This window comes from Kryptolebias marmoratus, linkage group LG9 (genome assembly GCF_001649575.2).
Source record: "Kryptolebias marmoratus isolate JLee-2015 linkage group LG9, ASM164957v2, whole genome shotgun sequence".
Lineage (NCBI taxonomy): Eukaryota > Metazoa > Chordata > Actinopteri > Cyprinodontiformes > Rivulidae > Kryptolebias > Kryptolebias marmoratus.
Genome location: NC_051438.1, coordinates 29,964,762 through 29,985,036, shown reverse-complemented (window position 1 = coordinate 29,985,036; position 20,275 = coordinate 29,964,762). Strand labels below are relative to the sequence as shown.

The 20,275-nt window shown below is 46.7% G+C and overlaps 1 protein-coding gene across 3 annotated transcripts in view; it reads left to right on the top strand.

The window, feature by feature from the left end:
* LOC108249224 (transcription factor COE3) overlaps positions 1–20,275 on the top strand; it is a 115,418-nt gene that overhangs the window by 70,597 nt on the left and 24,546 nt on the right. For 2 of the 3 annotated variants that reach the window (XM_037977355.1, XM_037977353.1), the window contains exons 9-11: positions 1,378–1,511; positions 2,561–2,687; positions 14,262–14,350. In XM_037977355.1, coding sequence (XP_037833283.1) covers positions 1,378–1,511; positions 2,561–2,687; positions 14,262–14,350 — 350 coding nt within the window. The remainder of the gene's footprint in view (positions 1–1,377; positions 1,512–2,560; positions 2,688–14,261; positions 14,351–20,275) is intronic. The other variant, XM_037977354.1, reaches the window with a different exon arrangement.

The window sequence follows — 20,275 nt, the reverse complement described above, 5'->3', positions numbered from 1 at the left end:
GTTTCCTCCTCAGAGCTGAAAATAAATCAAATCTTAGTTCATTTACTTTGTAGAAATAATGTTGATGTGAACCAAAACGATTTAATTTCATGTCTAAACAAACTGATTGAGACAAACTAAAAGATAAATTATATAAATTACAGAAAAACATCCTTTTCTTGAAGGAATGCATATCACCCGCCGGCGTTCAAACATTGTGCTGAGAGAAAACGGACTCCAGCTGATTTAGTCAAACCTTAAAAATAATAAGATGTGTTAGGGACGACTCTCAGCTACTACCACACCATGTTTCAGCTCAATATCTGTAAAACTCATTGGTTTGGAGCCATTTTTGTTCATCAGATGAAGAGTTTCAGATATTGATTGATAATATTTAATCATCTTTATTTTTCGTGTGACTCCAGGTCAGATTGTACCTTTGAAGCTTTGGTCTCTTCATATCCACCTAGTTTGAACGTGTCCAGTCATGACCTGCGGGGACAGGTGGGGGACAGGTGCGGGGACAGGCGCGTCCTGTTGGGGGCGTGGCTGAGGAATGGTAACCGTTTCGTACCCGCCGGTCTGAAGATACGAGGTGGTCTGAGGCAGAAATCGTCCCTGCAGCTCTGCAGGAGATCCAGCCGGGTTCTGAAACGGACCGTCAGACTGCAGACATGTTGAATTGGACCAGAACCAAATCAAAGTCCTGAGTTCTACATCCTCCCTCTCTCACCAAACAGTCACACATTTAGTCTCAGCAGGCTTCAGAAATGAGAATCAGAGAATGGTTCCATCATTTCTTCCTCCACTTAATCTGGGAGAACATGCAGCACTGACGCAGATCAATTAGAAACAGCTTTTCTCCGACGCCGTCCATTAACCCGCTGCAGAAAGTCAGCACTCCATTAATAATGTTGAAAACTGGAGCCTCTGAACGCAGCGTTATAGATCCGATCTCACGGTAAACACGAGGAAAGTCGGAGCTCTGACCGGAACGTCGGATCATCCTCTGCGCTCCGGGAAAAGGCCGTAAAGCTGCAGAGAATCGTCCAGTTTCCTCGCAGCTTCGAGTCCGTCTGTCTGTCTGGAGTCCGACTGCAGACGGCCTGGATCTGCTCATCGATCTGGAAAAACCGATCACTTTGGATGTGTTAGTGTTGAGGGGGAGGGGTCAGAGGTCAGGTCGTCCACTCTGCAGCAAAAATTAAAGTTATTCACAAAAGAAAAGTTAAAACAATTTCTTTCAACAATATTTGAGTTTTTATCCACAGTAACATTTTTCTATCTTTACCAGTATGTGAAGGGTGCTGTTGTTTATCTTGTTTGTTTATCTTGTTTGTTGTTTGTTTGTTTACGATGCTGTTGACGCCGCTGTCGTGTCTCCGTGTGTTTCCGAAGCAGCCACGCCCTGCATCAAAGCCATCAGTCCGAGCGAAGGCTGGACGACCGGCGGCGCCACCGTCATCCTCATCGGGGACAACTTCTTCGACGGGCTGCAGGTGGTCTTCGGCACCATGCTGGTCTGGAGCGAGGTCAGTCCGGTTCTCTGTGCAGCCTTCGGTTTCTTCTTGTTGTCGATCCTCCATCAAAGAGGAGTGAAGGACTCTGGGTCGCTGCTTCCTTCATCAGCTTCAGGAACCGGGTCTGGACTCTCAGAAGAACTTTTAACTTTGGTCCGATCCGAACACAGAACCTCTGAGTCGGATGACTTGTTTGTTTGTTATGTTTATTTTTATGTTGTGTTCTCTGGTTCTGTTTGTTTTTTGTTATTTTAAATCTATTTTTATGATTTCAGTTTATTTGTTTTCATTGTTTTGTTTTTTGTTTAGACTCTTTGTGTTAGAGGTTTCTTTTTTTATTTCTGTCCTGATGGAGCCCTGGATGATCGGGGCCCTGATCCATCGGACCCCTGATCCATCGGACCCCTGATCCATCGGACCCCTGATCCATCGGACCCCTGATCCATCGGACCCCTGATCCATCAGACCCCTGATCCATCAGACCCCTCCTCCGTCGGGCCTTTACAGAACTCATCTGTTCTGCGGTCGTTTATCAGGAGATTCTGATCCGAGTGTCACAGGAAACATCTGCAGATCTTCATCCTCTGCCTATCATCATCATCATCAACACGTGGTGGCGTGTCGCAGGAACACCTGCGTCTGTTCCCGCCCTGATGAATATGCAGATGTGGCGAGTCGCAGAGCTGCGGGAGGAGCCGCGCAGACGGCGCCGCATGAAATATTGAAGCGGGTCCAGAACAGCAGAACACCTGGAGGGGGCGGAGCTGAGAGCAACCTCCGCACGCCGCTCGCCTCGCTTTGATCAGCGGCGGTCACGTGGACTCCAACGCCCAGCATGCCTCTGAACGCAGAGAGCAGGTCGACCCAGAACAGATCCAGATGTTCCTCCTGCAGGAGTCAGAACCGGTCCGATCTGAGGAGGAGCTTCATGTTCTGCTCAGAACTGATGGAACAAAGTTTCTGCAGATTGTTTTCAGGCCTGAGACCTTCCATCAGTTTATGTGATCCTCAGTTGAACTCTTCTTCTTCTCTAACAGTTTCTGTTTTCTGTGGTTCTGCAGCTGATCACCCCCCACGCCATCCGGGTCCAGACCCCCCCTCGACACATCCCCGGGGTCGTGGAGGTCACGCTGTCCTACAAGTCCAAACAGTTCTGCAAAGGAGCGCCGGGTCGCTTCGTCTACACGGGTAAAACCACGTCACAAACTCGGGTTTTATCCAGAAACCAGAACCTGCAGCAGGTTCTACCGTTAGCATGAGCTAAACCCGGTTAGCTTCAGCGTTTATCAGCCGAACTCTGACGTCTGCTGAGGACAGAAGTTTAACGTGGATTTCTCTGTTTCCTGAAATATTTCAACATATTTTAATAAGAAGTAAATGTAGAAAATCATCAAAGGAACAATTTATTTTTAAATGTTTATTAAAGCCTCTGTGGGGTCTAAAGGTTTAAAGAATTTTAATTAGAAGAAACTAAAGTAAAAGTTTTTGATCCAAACCATCAGATCTGAATTCTTTTATTTATTATTCTTCCTGATCAGCTTCCTGCCGTGGAAGGCGGGCGATCATGTAATTCTCCAGGACTGTTTTGTGTTTGTCTGTTAGCAAAATATCTCTTTATCCAGTGGATGGATGGATGTTGGATGTTCATCTAGAGGTGATGAACTTTTAGAGTCAGCCTGATTTAAGCTAATGGAGCGAATGGAACAGGTCTACAGATTCAGAGCTGGTAGTAGCTGAGACTGACGGCTGGAAGGCGGCGGGCGACATGCATTCCTTCAGGAAGGGTTTAATTCTTCATTCTGTTTCATGTTCTGTTAAAAACTGCTTTAAGATGAATATTTTTATTAATTGTCTGTAAAATGTTTGTTCGGCTCTTTATTCCTCCTTTCAGATTTAAATCTGTTTTTGAATCAAACAGACAATAATCTGAGGTTTTATGTCGCGGTTGTTTTCCTCAGAAGCAGCTCTTTTGTGTCCGAGTGATGAAGATGAGTTTGTTCTTTCAGGTGATGATTGTGTTTGGAGGGTGAGGTTCTTGTTTTTTCTGCAGGTGAAGTAAACATTTTCCCCGGAGTTTCCTCGGGTTCTGCTCCTCTCGCCCTTCAGACTCATTGTCAGCCGCCCGTGGTATCTTCCTCTCACATCGCTGCTTTTACTGCCGACGATTATTCCGTCAGAATATCCAGATGTCATTCAAAGTAGCAGAAAGGTCAGATGGAAGCTGTTTAGTGCGATAAGTAAATGTCATTGCTGTGAAAGAGGTGAGCGTGTTCGGGCTTTCTGTCTAACAGCAGTTTATCGCCGCCTCGTCTTTGTTGGAGGCGCCGCCTCCTCCGACGGCGCCGAGGAGACGGACGCTCACAATGGCTGCTGCGGCAGCCTCCTTTTGCAATGCTAATCTGTGATTCAATTTCCAGATATGAGCGCCGAGAACTTTGCTTTTATTTGCCGCTGACATGATGTTCGTGTCCCGCCAGCTGCAGGCACGAGTCCACTCGAGTCAGGACCTGCAGGTCGTAACTTGGGACTGGACAGGAAAGACTTGAGACGCTCTGGACTTGGTCTCGTTTCTGTCTGCGGGAACAGGAAGTCAGAGGACTCACCTGAGCGACAGGTGGAGCAGTTTAAGAGTTCATGTTTGAGACTGAAGAAGAATCAGTTTCAGTTTCTGTGAACTTAAAACATTTTTTTGTTCTGAAACAAAAAACCTTAAAGATTAAATAGCACTGTTTTATGTTTTATTTATTCTGAAATATATCCGGTGAGTTCAGGGTCGCTCCGGTAAAACGAAGAGCCGTGTGCACCTGTGTCGTGTTGGGAGTCTGACTGAGGAAACATCTGACCTCAGGCTGATTGATGGGAAACTGTAAAACCGAGGGATTCTTCTCAGTTTTATTCTCACAGAATCGATGATTGCTTCTGCAGCGCTGAGTCTTCACCTCGGTGAGATGTTCCAGTGTTCCACAGATGTTCTTCAGCAGGTTTTAGAGGTTTCATGGATCCTGAGTAGACCTCAGGAGGAGCTTCCTTTGGTCTAAACCTGGTTTAAGGTTGTTTGGGGAGTTTGTGTTTTTGTGCCAGGGTTTTATTGATCCTTGATCAGTTTTATTAGTTGTTGAGCAGGATGTCTTCTTCTTCTTCTTGGTGCTCCCTTCAGGGGCCTCCAGACTGGATCATCTGCCTCCATCTCATCCAGTCCCAGCCTTCTGCAGGGCTTTATTAGGGCCTCACAGTTTTTACAGGTTTTTATTTCAGGAGAAAAAGAAGTCTTCACGTCTGATGGTCAACTTCCTGGTGTGATCTCTGGTTCCAGCCAATCAGAGCGCAGCATTCTGTCTTTAAAACCGGAGCAGGCTGTTGGTGTTGCCCCTCCTCCCGCTGCCTCTCAGGTGCAGCTGAAGGTGAAGTGACGAGCAGTGAGATCCGAGTGTTTCCCACATTCCCGACTCTCTTCCTCCCCACGGCTTAGAGCAGCTTGAGGATTTGATCCCACAGCTTCGCTCTGAGAAACTGGCCGAAGGCGAGAAACGCTCCGCGGAATGACAAGAAGGCTGAGAGCGGAGAAACGGATCCATCCCGCAGCTCTCTGATCAGCATTTCCACTTCAGTTTACCCACAGTCCCGGGCGGGGAACAAACTTCCTGTTTCAGCTTTTTATTTATTAACATTTATGTTGCCTGCTAACTCAGAAAGGATCAATAACTGAGAGACTAAAGAAATAAATTCAGATGTTTTCACCTGAAAAGCTGCTTTTATAGTTGGGTATTTTTGTGATATTTGTACACAGGTTTGTAGTACTGTGTAGTACTGTGTAGTACTGTGTAGTACTGTGCAGTAGTATATATTGTTGTTATCCTGTGGCTTCGTGGTGCGTTTAAAGCCTCAGGATTCCCCAGCCTCTCAGCTGTGGGTGTTGAACGGGTCGGCTGGTGCTGCCGGGCCGACGCCGGCCGCCTGGGGGCTTGTACTCCCACGGATCGATGCGTCCTGAGGGGGGAGGATGGGGGAGGAGACGGCGGCGGCGCAGGAATCGATGGGTGCTGAGTTATTGCGGCGCTCGGCCGTGTTTTCCCAGGAAAGTCAATACCTCCAGGCTCCCTCATTAATTTCAACCCTCTTCATCCCACAGCGCCTCCTCACTCCTCCTCCTGCAGCTGCACCTGGAGACCCGAGCCCGGGAGACCCAGCAGGGAGAGGAGGAGGGAGACACAGAGATGATGAAGTCAGATTCAGATGACAGAAAAGAGGAGGGATGGAACCTAAGATGGTGGAGGAGGAAGAGAAGGGGTTAAAGATGAGGAAAATGAAGAGAAAAGGAGGAGGAAGTGATTTAAAGTAAGTCCAACTGCAGGAGGACAGAGGACGGAGACAAAAAAGGTTTAAACACCAGAGAAAAACAAAGAAACCTGACTGGAATTCATCCAAACATTTCTTCTGTTCGTTTTTACACGAGTGTTGATCTGAGAGCAGCTGGAAGAAATGTTTCCATCAAAAACAGTCTGATTCCTGACGCTCTGTCTGATTCCTGACGCTCCGACTGATTCCTGACGCTCCAACTGATTCCTGACGCTCCGGCTGATTCCTGACGCTCCGACTGATTCCTGACGCTCCGGCTGATTCCTGACCAGTGACGTGCGGTGAGGTTCATGGTCGGTGAGGCACTGAGAGTCAGATTTACAAATATATAAATCCAAAAGAGTAGCTTATTCAATTGGCTACTGGTTATTTCATATCTCATCAGCGTTCTTCACACACACACACACACACTCTCTCTCTCTCTCCCTCACTCCCTCACTCACTCACTCACACACGCTTGCGCGCGCACACATAGTAGTATTAAGGATAAGATAAGAAAAAATGTTACAATTACCGTTTTGGCAGTCCGATGGAGCAAAACAAAACTTAAGGCTGGCAGCAGTGCACGTGACTGTCACTGGCCTCTGCGTGAAAGGACAGCAGCAACAAGCTCCCGTTGGCTCACGTGCGCCCCCTTCAGTGCGGCAGAGTACTGCCTGCCTCTCCCTTCGCCTTTTCAACTAAATATGTCACTAACAAACATTAAACGTAAATGGTTAAAGACATTAGCCAGACTGTGGAAAATCAGGCTATATAAACCATTATATTGGCGACATGCAGCGGTACGGCAACAGGCAGGGGCCAATTGCATGTATCAACCCAGTTTGTGATGGATTGCGCAATCAGAGGTGAAGCTCGGCTCGNTGCTGCCGCACCTCGCGTTTCACCCTCATATTTGAACAGGAAATATGCAATTTCAGCGATTTTGACTATAAAAATGCGATTTGGACCATAAAAATGTTCGAAAATTACTCATACATAAAGATCAGTGGACAAATATTAATAATCATTTTATGTTATGATTTTTTTTTCTTGTCATGATGACAGGGGAGGCTCTGCCTCACCTGCCTCCCCTGACCGCAGGTCCCTGTTCCTGACGCTCTGTCTGATTCCTGACGCTCTAAATGATTCCTGCTGTTCCAACTGATTCCTGACGCTCTAAATAATTCCTGTCGCTCCAAATAATTCCTGACGCTCCGACTGATTCCTGACGCTCTAAATGATTCCTGCTGTTCCAACTGATTCCTGACGCTCTAAATAATTCCTGACGCTCCGACTGATTCCGGTCGTTCTGATTCCTGTGGCTCCGGCTGATTCCTGGATTCATTCCTGGGTGTCCCTTGAAACACTACTGAGATGAAGCAGCTTTGATAGTTTAATTGTTTGAGATTTATTCTCTTTGATTTTACTCCTAATTCCTTCTGTGTAAAGATGAAAGGTCAGAGGTCAAATTACCCGAATGGAAAGTCCAGGATCCAGAAACCTCAGATTCCTGTTGGTCTGTAAGAAGAAGATCCTCAGAGCTCACCTGGTCCTGAGGATCCAGGAGCGAATCAGTGAGTCTGTGTGAGGTCATGTGATCCAGAGTCAGCGAGGCAGTAAATGTAAATATTTTTCTGGATGATTGTTTTATTGATGGAGGTTTATAAACAGTGTTAAACATCCAGTCTCCTGCAGCAGAACGAGAGGTGGTGAAGCTGTCGCTGCCCCCACCCCTACACAACTCTGAAGCACCGGCTGCTAATTGACTTCTGAATTTTTATTGTTTAATTACTGTCAGAGTAACACATGGAGGCAATTATGTGTAACGGGCAGCAGATCGGCTGAAACAAAAGGCAGCGGCGCTCTCGTCGTCTTTTATGGCTCCACTTGAGGTAAAAAATGACTGAAGTCATATTTCATGTTTCAGACAGAGAACCTCGATCCGCTGACGTGTCGCTTCTTACGGTCTTATTCAGGTGGAAACATTTTGACTTTAAAAAACAAACCCTGGTGAAAAAAAGTTGAAAATTCCTCCATTTTGTGTTAAAGATTCCTAATGAATAGATCATTTTTCAGTTCGCTGCTCCTCCTACAGAAAAACCAAAACAAAGAATGCGTCTCCGTCAGGAACAGTCAGACTTCTGGTAGCAGAGCATCGCATGACAGAGATAAAAATCACAGAAATCTGAGAAAAATGCTCCCATAGACATCAATGATGTTTAGTTTTCAACGAGTGGTAAAACCCGGTCCTGTTGGAGCTCTAAGTTTCCATCATGGCCGCCCCCAAAGATCCTTCCTGTCGTCTCTAATCAGAGCTTTGATGTTCAGGAGGAACAGGAAGAGGACTGGACCTGGACTTTCACAATAAAGCTCACAGATACCGTTCAGAACAAGAGTCTGGCTCTGTCACAGCTCAGATTATTACAGATGGAAGTTCCTGTTAGGTGAAAACTTGACTTTGTTGTGAAAAAGAATGAAGCTGAAGCACATCAGAATATAAATCTAAAATATTTCTGCTTCATGTTTGATTTCGGTTTGAATTTTAACATGAAAGCTGATTTTCCGAGTCCTCTGATGCTTGGATGCTACTTTTTTTTTTGACATTCCTTTGGAAATAGAGAGTAAAACAAAACAAATGTTTTGATTATGAGCTTCGGAGTCTAATCACCTTCTCCTCTCAGGTTGGTGTGTTGAAAGCTCCCATCTGTCTGATGCCCTGAATATTCCTGCAGCCGATGTGTTAAGGAAACATGGTTTTGATGTGATTTAAAGCCTCACACCTGCGCTGCTTCTGCAGAGCGACGACACGAGCTGCAGCTTCACAACGTGTCAGATGATAAAGTGAAATTCACAGCCAGACACCTGATCAATCCGCCGAGTCACTAACACCCGCGCTCGCCTGCTGCAATCGATGCTCATAGAAATTTCATGAACTTTAAACTGTGATTGACAGGCGGCTTCACAGAGAGCCTCGGGTGACACAAATAACAACAACGACAACAATAAATATGACTCAGATCAGCTACGATGATCAGACCTGATGCTTCGAGCCAAATCCTGTTACCTTTTTACAGCAGGGGTTTTCAGCCCTGAAATTAGTCTCTCAGGCTCCAACAAGGTGCGGACAGGAAATAAAACATTCACAACTACTACTGAATGAATGCAGAGATCCAGATGTTCCAGCTGTTTGCAGCTGCCCTTTGACCTTTCTGAGGCCTGATGATCAGAGCAATAACTTACTGATCAGGTGGGTTCAGTCCGCTGAATCGAGCTGTAAGCAGATACTCGTTAGGTTTTGGTTTGATGTTTTGTGGAATCACCTGTTGGAGCCACGTGACGTCTCCCTTTCTTCTTCTCTGATCTGGTGTTTTTTATGAGGCAGCAGCAGAAACGTCCCATCAGGGTCCTCCTGGACTCTCAGGACGGGGACTGATGGGGAGTAATTAGCAGCTTCTGCAGGCGACGAATCAACCTGAAAATAAGATCTTCTCAGGTGGGGGGCCCTATTTCTTTGAGGCACGTGGAGGTAATTATTGCCTGATGAAGATGCTGAAGCTGGGCGGATGAACCGTCCAATCAGAGCTCAGCGGCTGCTCTTTAGGGAGGAAGTGAGAGGAAAGTAGGAGCCGAGTCTTGGCTACCTGTCAGGTGTCAGCAGGAACCTCTGATCCTGAAACAAGACGATCTGTGAACTTTGACCTCCTGACCTCGCCTCCTCACCTGAAGAACTCTGAATGCTTCTCCTGAGTGGGTTTTCGTCCCACTGAAACTAGTCCCAGAGCTTTCACGGTTTGGATCAAACGGAGCTCAGTTTCACTGAAATGTTTACATGAGACTTTTATTTCTAACAAGTTTATTTTTTTAAATTATTTTACGATTTAGATCCTGTTGTTTCCTCTTTTGAATTAACAGTTGGACGAAAGAGTGATGATTGGATGAGCTGATGGTTGGATGAGCTGATGGTTGAATGAACTGATGGTTGAATGAACTGATGGTTGAATGAACTGATGGTTGAATGAACTGATGGTTGGATGAACTGATGGTTGGATGAACTGATGGTTGGATGAGCTGATGGTTAGATGAGCTGATAGCTGGATGAACTGATGGTTGGATGAGCTGATAGCTGGATGAACTGATGGTTGAATGAACTGATGGTTGGATGAACAGACGCCTCTGATGGTTGGATGAGCTGATGGTTGGATGAACAGACGCCTCTGATGCTCTGGCAGCTCAGCCGTCTCCTGTCCACTCGACAGGCAGTGAAACTTATCGGCATGCTGTGGTTCTGTCGGACCACCACCATCATCATGACCCTCAGCGGCGGCGCTCCGCCCTGACCGGCATCAATCACTCAGCCGGGGGTGGGGTGGAGCTGCAGCGTGAGCGGTGTCTGTCTGAAATGATCAGAGTAATAGAGCAGGAAGCCACACAGTCATCAGGGACATGACTGGACCCGCCACCAGGCCGTCACCATGGAAACCAGGAGGTAAAGGTGAGCAGAGGCCCTCCCCCAGGCTCCTGAGTGCATATTCCAGCTGCGGATAACAAATTTCTGCGAAGCAGCAGCGTCTGAAAACCGTCTGAGTGAAGAAAATGAAAACCAGGCCGAGGTAACCAAACAGCTGAGGGTCTGAGGGGAGGGGCAGGATGGTCCTGCGAGGAGGGCGGGGTAACGAGCCTGCAGAGACGGTCCAGGAATCTAACGTCCTCCAGGAGCTGCTATGATCAGCTGATGCTCACCTGACCTTTGACCCTCCAGAGTACACATCCAAACAGGTCCTGTTTACACGTTAAAGATTTCCAGATGATGATGGAAAAAGTTACACGTTTCCACGGTGCTGCTGAGCTCGCTGACCTCGCTGTAGTTCCCATGCCAGGCCACTAGTTGGCGCCGACACCAGTCTCTCCTGCATGGAAACAGTTCCATGTTGGAACAGGGTGAGGAACAAACAGCTCTCTGCTGTCCTCCTGCAGGTGCAGAACAGCTCCTGACTGCAGCCTCTGAGGTGACGACGGGAGATTTCACTGCTTCCTCTGAAATGTAAACGGGGAACCCTCGGCCTCTGAAGGGTCAAGTGTTCTGTGGGAAAGAGAAACTCTTTGCAGAACCTGGAGGTTTAAAGGTGTGATATAAGAGTGGACCGTTGAACTTCTTCTTCTTTCATGTTTGAACATTTGGGAAAAGTCAAAAATTTGTTTTGTTTGGAAGGTTTTTAGTTTAGATTTTAATTCAGAGTCTAAACAGACGAGGAAGAGGAGACTCCGAGGTCACAGCAGCAGACCAAACAATTCTAAAATAATAAAACATCCTGACGCAGTTTGATCCGGAGAATCAGCTGATCTGATCGCGCTCAGGCTGCCGAGTCCAAAAAGACTCTTCTTTGTTTCACAAACCGTTCATCTCAGAGGGGACAGTCGGACCGCATGAACCTTTATTTAAGGTTCTTGTTTTCTTTATTTTGTCACATTCAGTGATTTTAAAACTTTTAGTTTATGTCCTGACCGCTGGAGTCGTCAGATTATTATTATTTTATCGGAGTTCATCTCTACATATCAGCAGCTTTAGTCCTTTCTCCGTGTCTTGCCTCTGGGTGTATCTGAGTATTAAATCTGCGTCTAACAGCTGACATTCTGACTTTTCACACGTTATTAATCTGGCGGCAGCTTTTCCATCAACCCGCAGATGTTTTCACACATGATTTCAGTGTTTCTGCAGGAAGTCGTCGTCTCTGCCGAGCGATCGCTGCTCGTCTCCTCTGAAGCTGCAAATCTGCCATCAACAAATTAGTTTAACACGCCGCGCAGCCCGCCTCTCCTTTCTCCTCCTCCTCCTCTTTGTCTCCTCGGTCTCTTAGTCGCCTAATAAGTGAGCGTGCCCGTCAGCAGGACGCCGACCAACCGTTTGATCCTTCTCGCAGCGAGCCGAGAGCAGAGAGAGGCCGATAAATACTTGATTAAATATCTGAAGAATCTCCCCCTCCTCCTCCTCCTCGGCTCCTCTTCATCGCCTCCTCCTCCTCCTCCTCAGATGGCAGCAGATAGCAGCGGCCTCCTCACACACAAAGAGGAGGAGGAGAGAAAAATCAATACGAATTAGGATGAAGAAAGTGGCACTGATGCCTGGAATCGCAGCATATGTTTACACTAAATCAGGCAATCTGTCTTCATATGGGGGAGTAATGTGAGGGGCGGCGGTGGGGGAGGGGTCAAAGTTCATCACGCCAGCCGCTGCTCGGGGAGGTAGCCAGCATCAATTGGCCGAGAGGATAACGGGGCCCTGAAGGCAGCCAATGGGGAGCTGGGGTCAAAGTTCAGCTGGATTTTCATAAGAGGAAGTAATGAGCCTAATTTCTGCAGGGAGGGGGCGGGGCTTCACTAAACGCCGATGATCTCCTGTCCACACAGAGTTTAGAGACCGTTTTTTACAGAGGCAGGAAGGACTCAAACGCATCGTCTTCCTGGTTGGTTTTATTCTTTCAGCAACAAGAAACTTCCTGTCAGCTGATTCAGGTTTCCTGCCACACAAAACAAAGATGGCCGCTCTGAAACACTGAAGGAATGCACGTCGCCTGCCCTGATGTGACGAGATGTTAGCTCTCAGAGCATCTGTCGGAATGACTCTCAGCTACTACCACAGCAAGCTTCAGCTCAGTATCTGTGAGTGAGAGCCAGGTTTGTGTTGCCATGGTGACCAGTGATCAGAGTTTCACTAAATCCTATCCAGTGGTTCATGGGATATTTTGCTAACAGACACAGCTTTGCTCCACCTTCAGGTCATAAAAATCAGGTGAAGCTGAGAGGAACGTTTTTGATCAGGTTTTAGTTTCTTTTACGTTTTTTGATTTTAAAAAGTGGAAAAATTCAAATTTCCAACCTTCAGCTGGAAACAAGAAGGTGGATTTTCTCTTTAAGAACTTTTGATCTCTGGGAAAAAATAATTCATTAAAAATCTGACATGTTGTGGATGAGATGAAAGTGGAGGTTCAGTGAACGCATCATGACCCAGAACCCTGCGGTTCTGAAGGGTCTCAGCCTGTTGTTCTGTTTAAATCCGCTCTCTCTCCGTGTTTCCCTGCTCCACTGGAACTCTGGATCTTTGGAGAAGGAAGTGATCAGACGGGAAACGTTCCTGCTCCTCTGAGCTGAAACAGATTTATATTCTGACTTGTTTGATCCGTTGGGATGTTGGATCGCAGCGTTGGGAGGCGGTCCGGTTGGGATTTGCTGCTGATTGCTGCTCAACTCGTCCTGCTGCATTATCTCCATTCACCCTCTGTTGCTCCGCGTTCGTCCAAAAAGTCTCTTTGGGATCCAGCAATGAATTCCTCTTTCATCCGCGGCTCGTGGAGGTAATAGATTCCTCTCAGGGAGGCGGGAAGGTGAGGACATGGCCGCCTCGGCGGTGAGGGCGCGTCCCTCAGCTCTCTGTCACCCTTCAGATATCATCCCCACCCGATCGCAGCCTGAAAGCCCCTTTTCTCCTCCGCCGCTGCATGAAACAGGCTGCGACAAATTTGATTTAGCAGCTCGCCGTCGCCCGTTCCCGGGAAAGAAAACAAATATTGTTATAATGGTAATAACATCTATTTGGAGCAGCGGCGACAAACGGCGGCGGGGCCTTTGAAGGGGGACCCCTCTGTGCTGCCGTAGAGCTGCCTGATTCTTATTCATGAAAGCTGCGGTTATGCATATTAGCACAAACTAGCTATTCTACTGAGCGGCGTTTGGAGTGTCAATCATCCTTACAGAATACAAGAGCCAACGGTGACAAAAGCCAAGTGGGCAAGATCGGCTGACAAATTGTCCCCAAAGTCAAATTTGACAGCCTTTTATGATTAATGGGCTTGATTATGGAGAAGTATCTCCCTGAACTCATTTCCGGCTTTTCTGCAGCTCTGCTGCTGCTTCTGGAGACGAGGACGATGAGGAGGAGGAGGAGGAGGAAGGCTGATTGTTTGCAGAGGTGAATAAGTGGAGGAAAAGATGGGATTGAATTAGGTGAAAAGGCAGAGCGAGGAGCGTGAGGTGCTTCACTTAATAAACAGCTTCTCTGTTAGCGCCTGCTGCTAATGAGACGCAGCAGAGTGAAGATCACTCAGAGGTCTCAGGTGGTTCTGAAGGTTCTCCTCAGAATCTGAACATCTTCAACCCCATCCACAAACAGTTGGGTCGTTGTGTAAAATCTAAATGAAACAGAACGCAATAATAATGCGTATTTTACACCTGAACCCTCAGATTTCTTTAATTAATTACTTTGATGTGTTCTGGTTTAAGAAGGATCGAGAAAATCCAGACAAATAAACTTTCCCCCGTCAGAACCGGGTCACGCTGACTGTTTAAAGACAAAAAGAAGAAAAAAAACAGAGAAAATGTTTTTGTTTCTGTGTGTCGGATTCTAACCGCCGATCTCCCTCTGATCCGCAGCGCTGAACGAGCCCACCATCGACTACGGCTTCCAGAGGTTACAGAAGGTCATCCCTCGCCACCCCGGGGACCCCGAGAGGTTACCAAAGGTCAGTAGAGTTGAGTCATTAAGTCAGCCTGGCAGGTCAGAGGTCAGGGAGTTTGAGTCAGGTAGGTAGGACCGTGAATGCACCTGTCAGAACTGCTGCTAATCAGCCACAGAAAGTTTGTCCCTCTGTGGACACCGTAGACCACCTGAGGCACAGTACCTGACCGGATCTATCAGTCCAGTTGGTTCCTGAGCAGGAAGCAGCTGTGGATCTTTACCGTCAGGAGGCGTTCACTGACTTCAGGAACTCTGTGTTTTTGATGATGCTGTTTGTGTAAATCATTCCTGCTGATGTTTCAACTGGAGAGGAAGTTTCTTCTTCTGTTTCCATCATAACATTCCTCCTCCAGCTTCAGAAAAACAAACAAATAGAAAAATGTTTTGATCAGGAACACTGAGCTCTGACTTCTACTAGAACATAGAACATCAGATGAAGTTCCCAAAGAAGTGCCCACATGAACATCAGCGGTGTTTAGTTTTCAGACTTCACAGCAGAAGTTTAAACAGGAAGTTAATGACTGAACTGAGGTTTTAGATCTTTAACAGGTTTTATAAAATCTCTTGAGATGATGATGATGTCACTAAAATAAGTCATAGGTTTTTCTGTCTCCTTCCATCCCCTCTCTGCTGGAGGACTGGTTTCCTCTCAGAGGTCAGAGGTCACACACCCAAACTCTCATTGACTTCCATCAGAGCTGAGCTTCCAAACAGGAAGTGAAGGCTCTTTTAAACTTGTCATATCTCCTCCATAAACCCTGTCCCATGTTCCTGTTGGGCTTTAAGGCCTCAGAACAACAGGAACCATCTGGAGAGATTAACCTCATGAACAATTTTAAATGTGCTCATAAAGAGTTCTGTTGAAATTAAACTAAAGCAAAGAGAAGAAGAGCTTCCAGACCTGCTCCGTGATGTTTAACCGTCTGTAACGTCCCGTCAGGTCGATGACTCCGCTGCTCTCAACGTGTCGATCGATTTGATTGGATAAGGAAAAAAAAGAAAACGAGACAAGTTAATGTCCCTGTAAAACGGTAAAACGCATTTTAAAGCCATTAAATTTTATCACCAAAGGACAAGCAGAAGAATCAATCACGTTTAAAGTTCCAGCTTCAGGAGGTGATTTTCTGTTTGCAAACAGAAACCAGATTTAAAGTCAGCCGGCGGTTCGAGAGCAGCTGACAGGAAACAGAAACCATCAGCGCAGGAATCACTTTTTACCCTCAGACACATATTTGTATTCGCTCGCGGAGTCGGCGTGCAGCTGCGCAGCCGTCAGGTGTCCTGGTTAGTATGAAGACATTACTGTGGCCGCGGCCGCCTGCGAGGAGCCTAACTGAGGCAGATTCTGAGAGGCAGCGAGCGGCGGCGGCCCGCTCCGCCTCAGATGGGCCCTGACACTCCAAAGCTGCTGCCAAATTGAAACCATTTATCAAAATCTGACATCGGAGATCCAGTCACCAAAAAAGCAGTTTATTTGTAAATTGATACTAATAGTGAGCACACATTGTCTGGCCTCTTTGATGGCCTGATTTACAGCCGGAGTGGAACATCAAGCATCCTGCTCCCTGCGCCGCTCCCGTCGCCTGGTAAATATTCATTTATTCAAAAGAAAACTCAATAAGGCCGCGGCGATTTTTCCCAACCGGAGCGAGGGGGAAACTGCGAGGTGAGGTGACGGAGCGGCGTGTCGGCGGTGACCGAGCAGAGACGGGTTAACTCCAGCTGTCACTTCTTCTTTGTTTTCACCTGCAGCTGCCACTCCGCCGCAGGATGGGGGGGAGACGGGAGGACAGATTGACTCGTTGTTGGACAGAAAGGGTTAACGCAGAAACAACAGATACAAAAACTACAGCTGACTTATTTAATCTGAGAGATGGAAAACGGATGTGAAACTAGCTTAGCACAAAGACTGGCTTTAAAGGGAAACTGTTAGCCGTCATGTTTGTAAATCAGGGAATAAAATCTGGTAACTGTAAAACTGCTCCGAAGGTTAAACACGTTACATCAGGGGCTAAAATTAAAAACTTATCAGAGGGTCAAAGTTTGTGAATAAAAATATAAAATGACTGTTTTTCATATATAATGTCTTAAATTATTCATACAGAAATAAATTGTTCCAGAGACATAAAGAACTGAGAACAAAACAGGTTGTTGACTAAAGAAAAACTGTTTTAAATATTAATTCCTTATTTCTGTTAGTTTATTTACTTCCTTCATGGTCTAAACAAACAGACCTCATGTTGTGGTTCTCAGGTCCATCTGGACATCAGAATGTTGGAGATCCTCAGAACTTCTGGTTTTTAAGACACTTAGCTTCTTATTTCAGGACTTTTCTCACCTCACCTCCTCCGTCCTTTGATGGACCGGTCCATGTGAGGGACGTTCTGGTCACGTGCATGAAGGTATGAGCTGGAGGAACTGGAACCTGAGACCAGGTGGTGTTTCTCATTTGACAAAGATGGCTTCTTTCAGTCCCGTCTTAAACCTTCTGTCCAAAATACAGACAGGACTGTCCTCAAGGGACTGTCCCAGCTGAGGCCTGAACACCTGGTTCTCCAGCTGTGGGTCTGAAGACCTGGTTCTCTTCTGTTGGTTCTGAACACCTGGTTCTCTTCTGTTGGTTCTGAACACCTGGTTCTCCTGTGTTGGTTCTGAACAACTTGTCTCTCCCGTGTTGGTTCTGAACACCTGGTTCTCCAGCTGTGGGTCTGAAGACCTGGTTCTCTTCTGTTGGTTCTGAACACCTGGTTCTCTTCTGTTGGTTCTGAAGACCTGGTTCTCCAGTGTTGGTTCTGAACACCTGGTTCTCCTGTGTTGGTTCTGAACAACTTGTCTCTCCCGTGTTGGTTCTGAACACCTGGTTCTCCAGCTGTGGGTCTGAAGACCTGGTTCTCTTCTGTTGGTTCTGAACACCTGGTTCTCTTCTGTTGGTTCTGAAGACCTGGTTCTCCAGTGTTGGTTCTGAACACCTGGTTCTCCTGTGTTGGTTCTGAACAACTTGTCTCTCCCGTGTTGGTTCTGAACACCTGGTTCTCCAGCTGTGGGTCTGAAGACCTGGTTCTCTTCTGTTGGTTCTGAACACCTGGTTCTCTTCTGTTGGTTCTGAAGACCTGGTTCTCCAGTGTTGGTTCTGAACACCTGGTTCTCCTGTGTTGGTTCTGAACAACTTGTCTCTCCCGTGTTGGTTCTGAACACCTGGTTCTCCAGCTGTGGGTCTGAAGACCTGGTTCTCTTCTGTTGGTTCTGAACACCTGGTTCTCTTCTGTTGGTTCTGAAGACCTGGTTCTCCAGTGTTGGTTCTGAACACCTGGTTCTCCTGTGTTGGTTCTGAACAACTTGTCTCTCCCGTGTTGGTTCTGAACACCTGGTTCTCCAGCTGTGGGTCTGAAGACCTGGTTCTCTTCTGTTGGTTCTGAACACCTGGTTCTCTTCTGTTGGTTCTGAAGACCTGGTTCTCCAGTGTTGGTTCTGAACACCTGGTTCTCCGGTGTTGGTTCTGAACACCTGGTTCTCCGGTGTTGGTTCTGAACACCTGGTTCTCCGGTGTTGGTTCTGAACACCTGGTTCTCCCGTGTTGGTTCTGAACACCTGGTTCTCCCGTGTTGGACCGTACGTCTGTGGAGAGGTTCTTTAGTTCCTCCTGTTGAGGTCAGAACATTCCTCCCTCAGGAAGTAAGACGTCTGAAACATCTGAATCGAGAACTCTCTGAATCTGTCGGTAATTATTGGATTTTTCCTCGACTGTGGAACGTGTTCTGAGCTCTCCCTGACCAGAGTTTCCACTTCATAATCCTTTCAAAATAAAGTACGATGGCAGGAACAGACCCTCCAAGGTGTTTCCCTTTCTCTCGGAGGGGTTTCGTTAGGATTTTATTTTGAAAAGACGGCCGTCAGTCGACACTTTAACTGTCTAACAGTCACTCATCTGAAATCACATTTTAACCACCTCAGATTTCCTCAAAGACCTGTTTTTACATTCTTACCGGTTATAAAGAGAATTAAAACCTGGTGGCTTTCAGACAGCAAAAGGAGATAAAATGTAATTTCTACCTTTTTAATAAATTCAGTTTATTCTGCTTTGGAAAACTAGGATCCTGAAATAAAAGTCAGAATAATAGTTTGATTTTGGGAGCTGCGGCGAGTAAAGCAGCTGCTCCAGATGATGCTGGACGGACACTCAGGTGTCCGCCTCCAGCCGAGCCAGACTGGAAATCAGATTAATGGTCTGAACCGGATCCAGCAGAACCCTCAGAGGTCGTCAGCGGCTTCGCAGCCCTTCAAACCCACCATTCACGACAGAATTATGTTCCCTAAAAAGCTTTAAATAAATACCAGATGAGAAAGGATTCAATCAGAGTTCTAAGCATGTTTTAGGTTCTCAGACAGTTTAACGGCATCAATATTTCTTCATGAAGACGGTTGTGAAGCTCCTCCTTGCGGCTCCTGAACCGTGAGGTGGAGATGAGGCGTGTGCACCTCCAGCTCCAATCGCTGACCCTCATCCGGACTCGCGGGGCGGCCCGTCCGGTCAGGGATTATTAATTCCAGCCCGCTTCATGAATGAGGAAGTTTCCAGCGTTCATTGAGAATAATGAGCTGAATTTTAATCTCTGAATGGAATTAACCTCACACCGTGTCCCACTTCGTTAGGAAAACTCTCTGCCTGATGATCACTAATCTGGAGATCCGGAGTGAGAAGAACCTCCTCCTCCTCCTCCTGCAGGTCCATCCATATTTTATAGAGCTGCGAGGAGGAGGGGTGTATCTGTAGAGCTCTGCTCAGGGTGATTTATCATTGTTAAGACCGCTGTCTGATGGCTTCTCCTCCAGGGTCACGCTGATCCCTGTTCGCCTCGCACCTCCTCAGCCACGGAGCCGGCCCCCCGTAATTAAGCCCCTGGAAACCAATGGAAGAAAATAGAAAAGGAGAAGGAGGGGGAGGACAGGAGGAGGAATATGTGGAGAGATGGACAGAAGAAGGGCAAGGGCATGAAGGCCACGAGGGTGCAGCCTCCGAGACGTTTTTAGCAGGAAAAGTCTTTCTGCAGCATATTCTGACGGTCTGCATGAACTCCGCTCCAATGGACACATTTAGGTTTTAAAAAATAAACTTTTACCTGGAACCAATTATAATTCACTCACTGTCATTATATAACAAAAGATGTTAAACTATTCATGTTTTTAGAGCAGCGATTCAGGTCAAATGAGGTAAAATCCTGATCGTTTAGTTTAATTTAACCAAAACGAGAATCTTCATTTATTTAATATTAGGAGTGAAACCTAAAGGTAGTAAAACTGTATCTGAAAGTTAAAGACAGAAATAGAGCCAGCAGATTTCAGGAAAATTGTTGTGAAAATATAAATCAGAGCACATTATTCCTAATCAAACTTCTGAAGTATGACCAGAAACAGCAAATAAAATGCTGACTCAGCACCTGCAGTGTTAATGTACTGAGATAAATAATATCTGCGGCCTGAAATAATGAAAGAATCTGTGGATTAAATGTTCTTCTCGTGTTAACTGTCAGATTTTACCTGGAACAAAAATAAAAGCAGAAGCTGGAAATGAAGGACTCACCTTCAGCAGCTCTGGGGAGTTCTCAGAAACTCTCTGTGGGTTTAATCAGAGCAGCGAGGAGGAGCAGGGGGAGGAGGAGCAGGAGGAGGAGGAGGGGGAGGAGGAGCAGGAGGAGCAGGGGGAGGAGGAGCAGGAGGAGGCTCCTCTGAAAGCAGGGAGGAAACCTGGTTGTTTTGGTTTCTTCATCGTTCTTCAAACTGAAGCTTCTGATGGATTTTCTGGTTATTTTCTGTTAAAATCCTGCGGTGGTCATGTTGACCGTCAGAGCTCGGACTGAACGAGGGCCGAGGTTGGTCCTCTGGTGTCTCTGTGGTTGGTCCTCTGGTGTCTCTGTGGTTGGTCCTCTGGTGT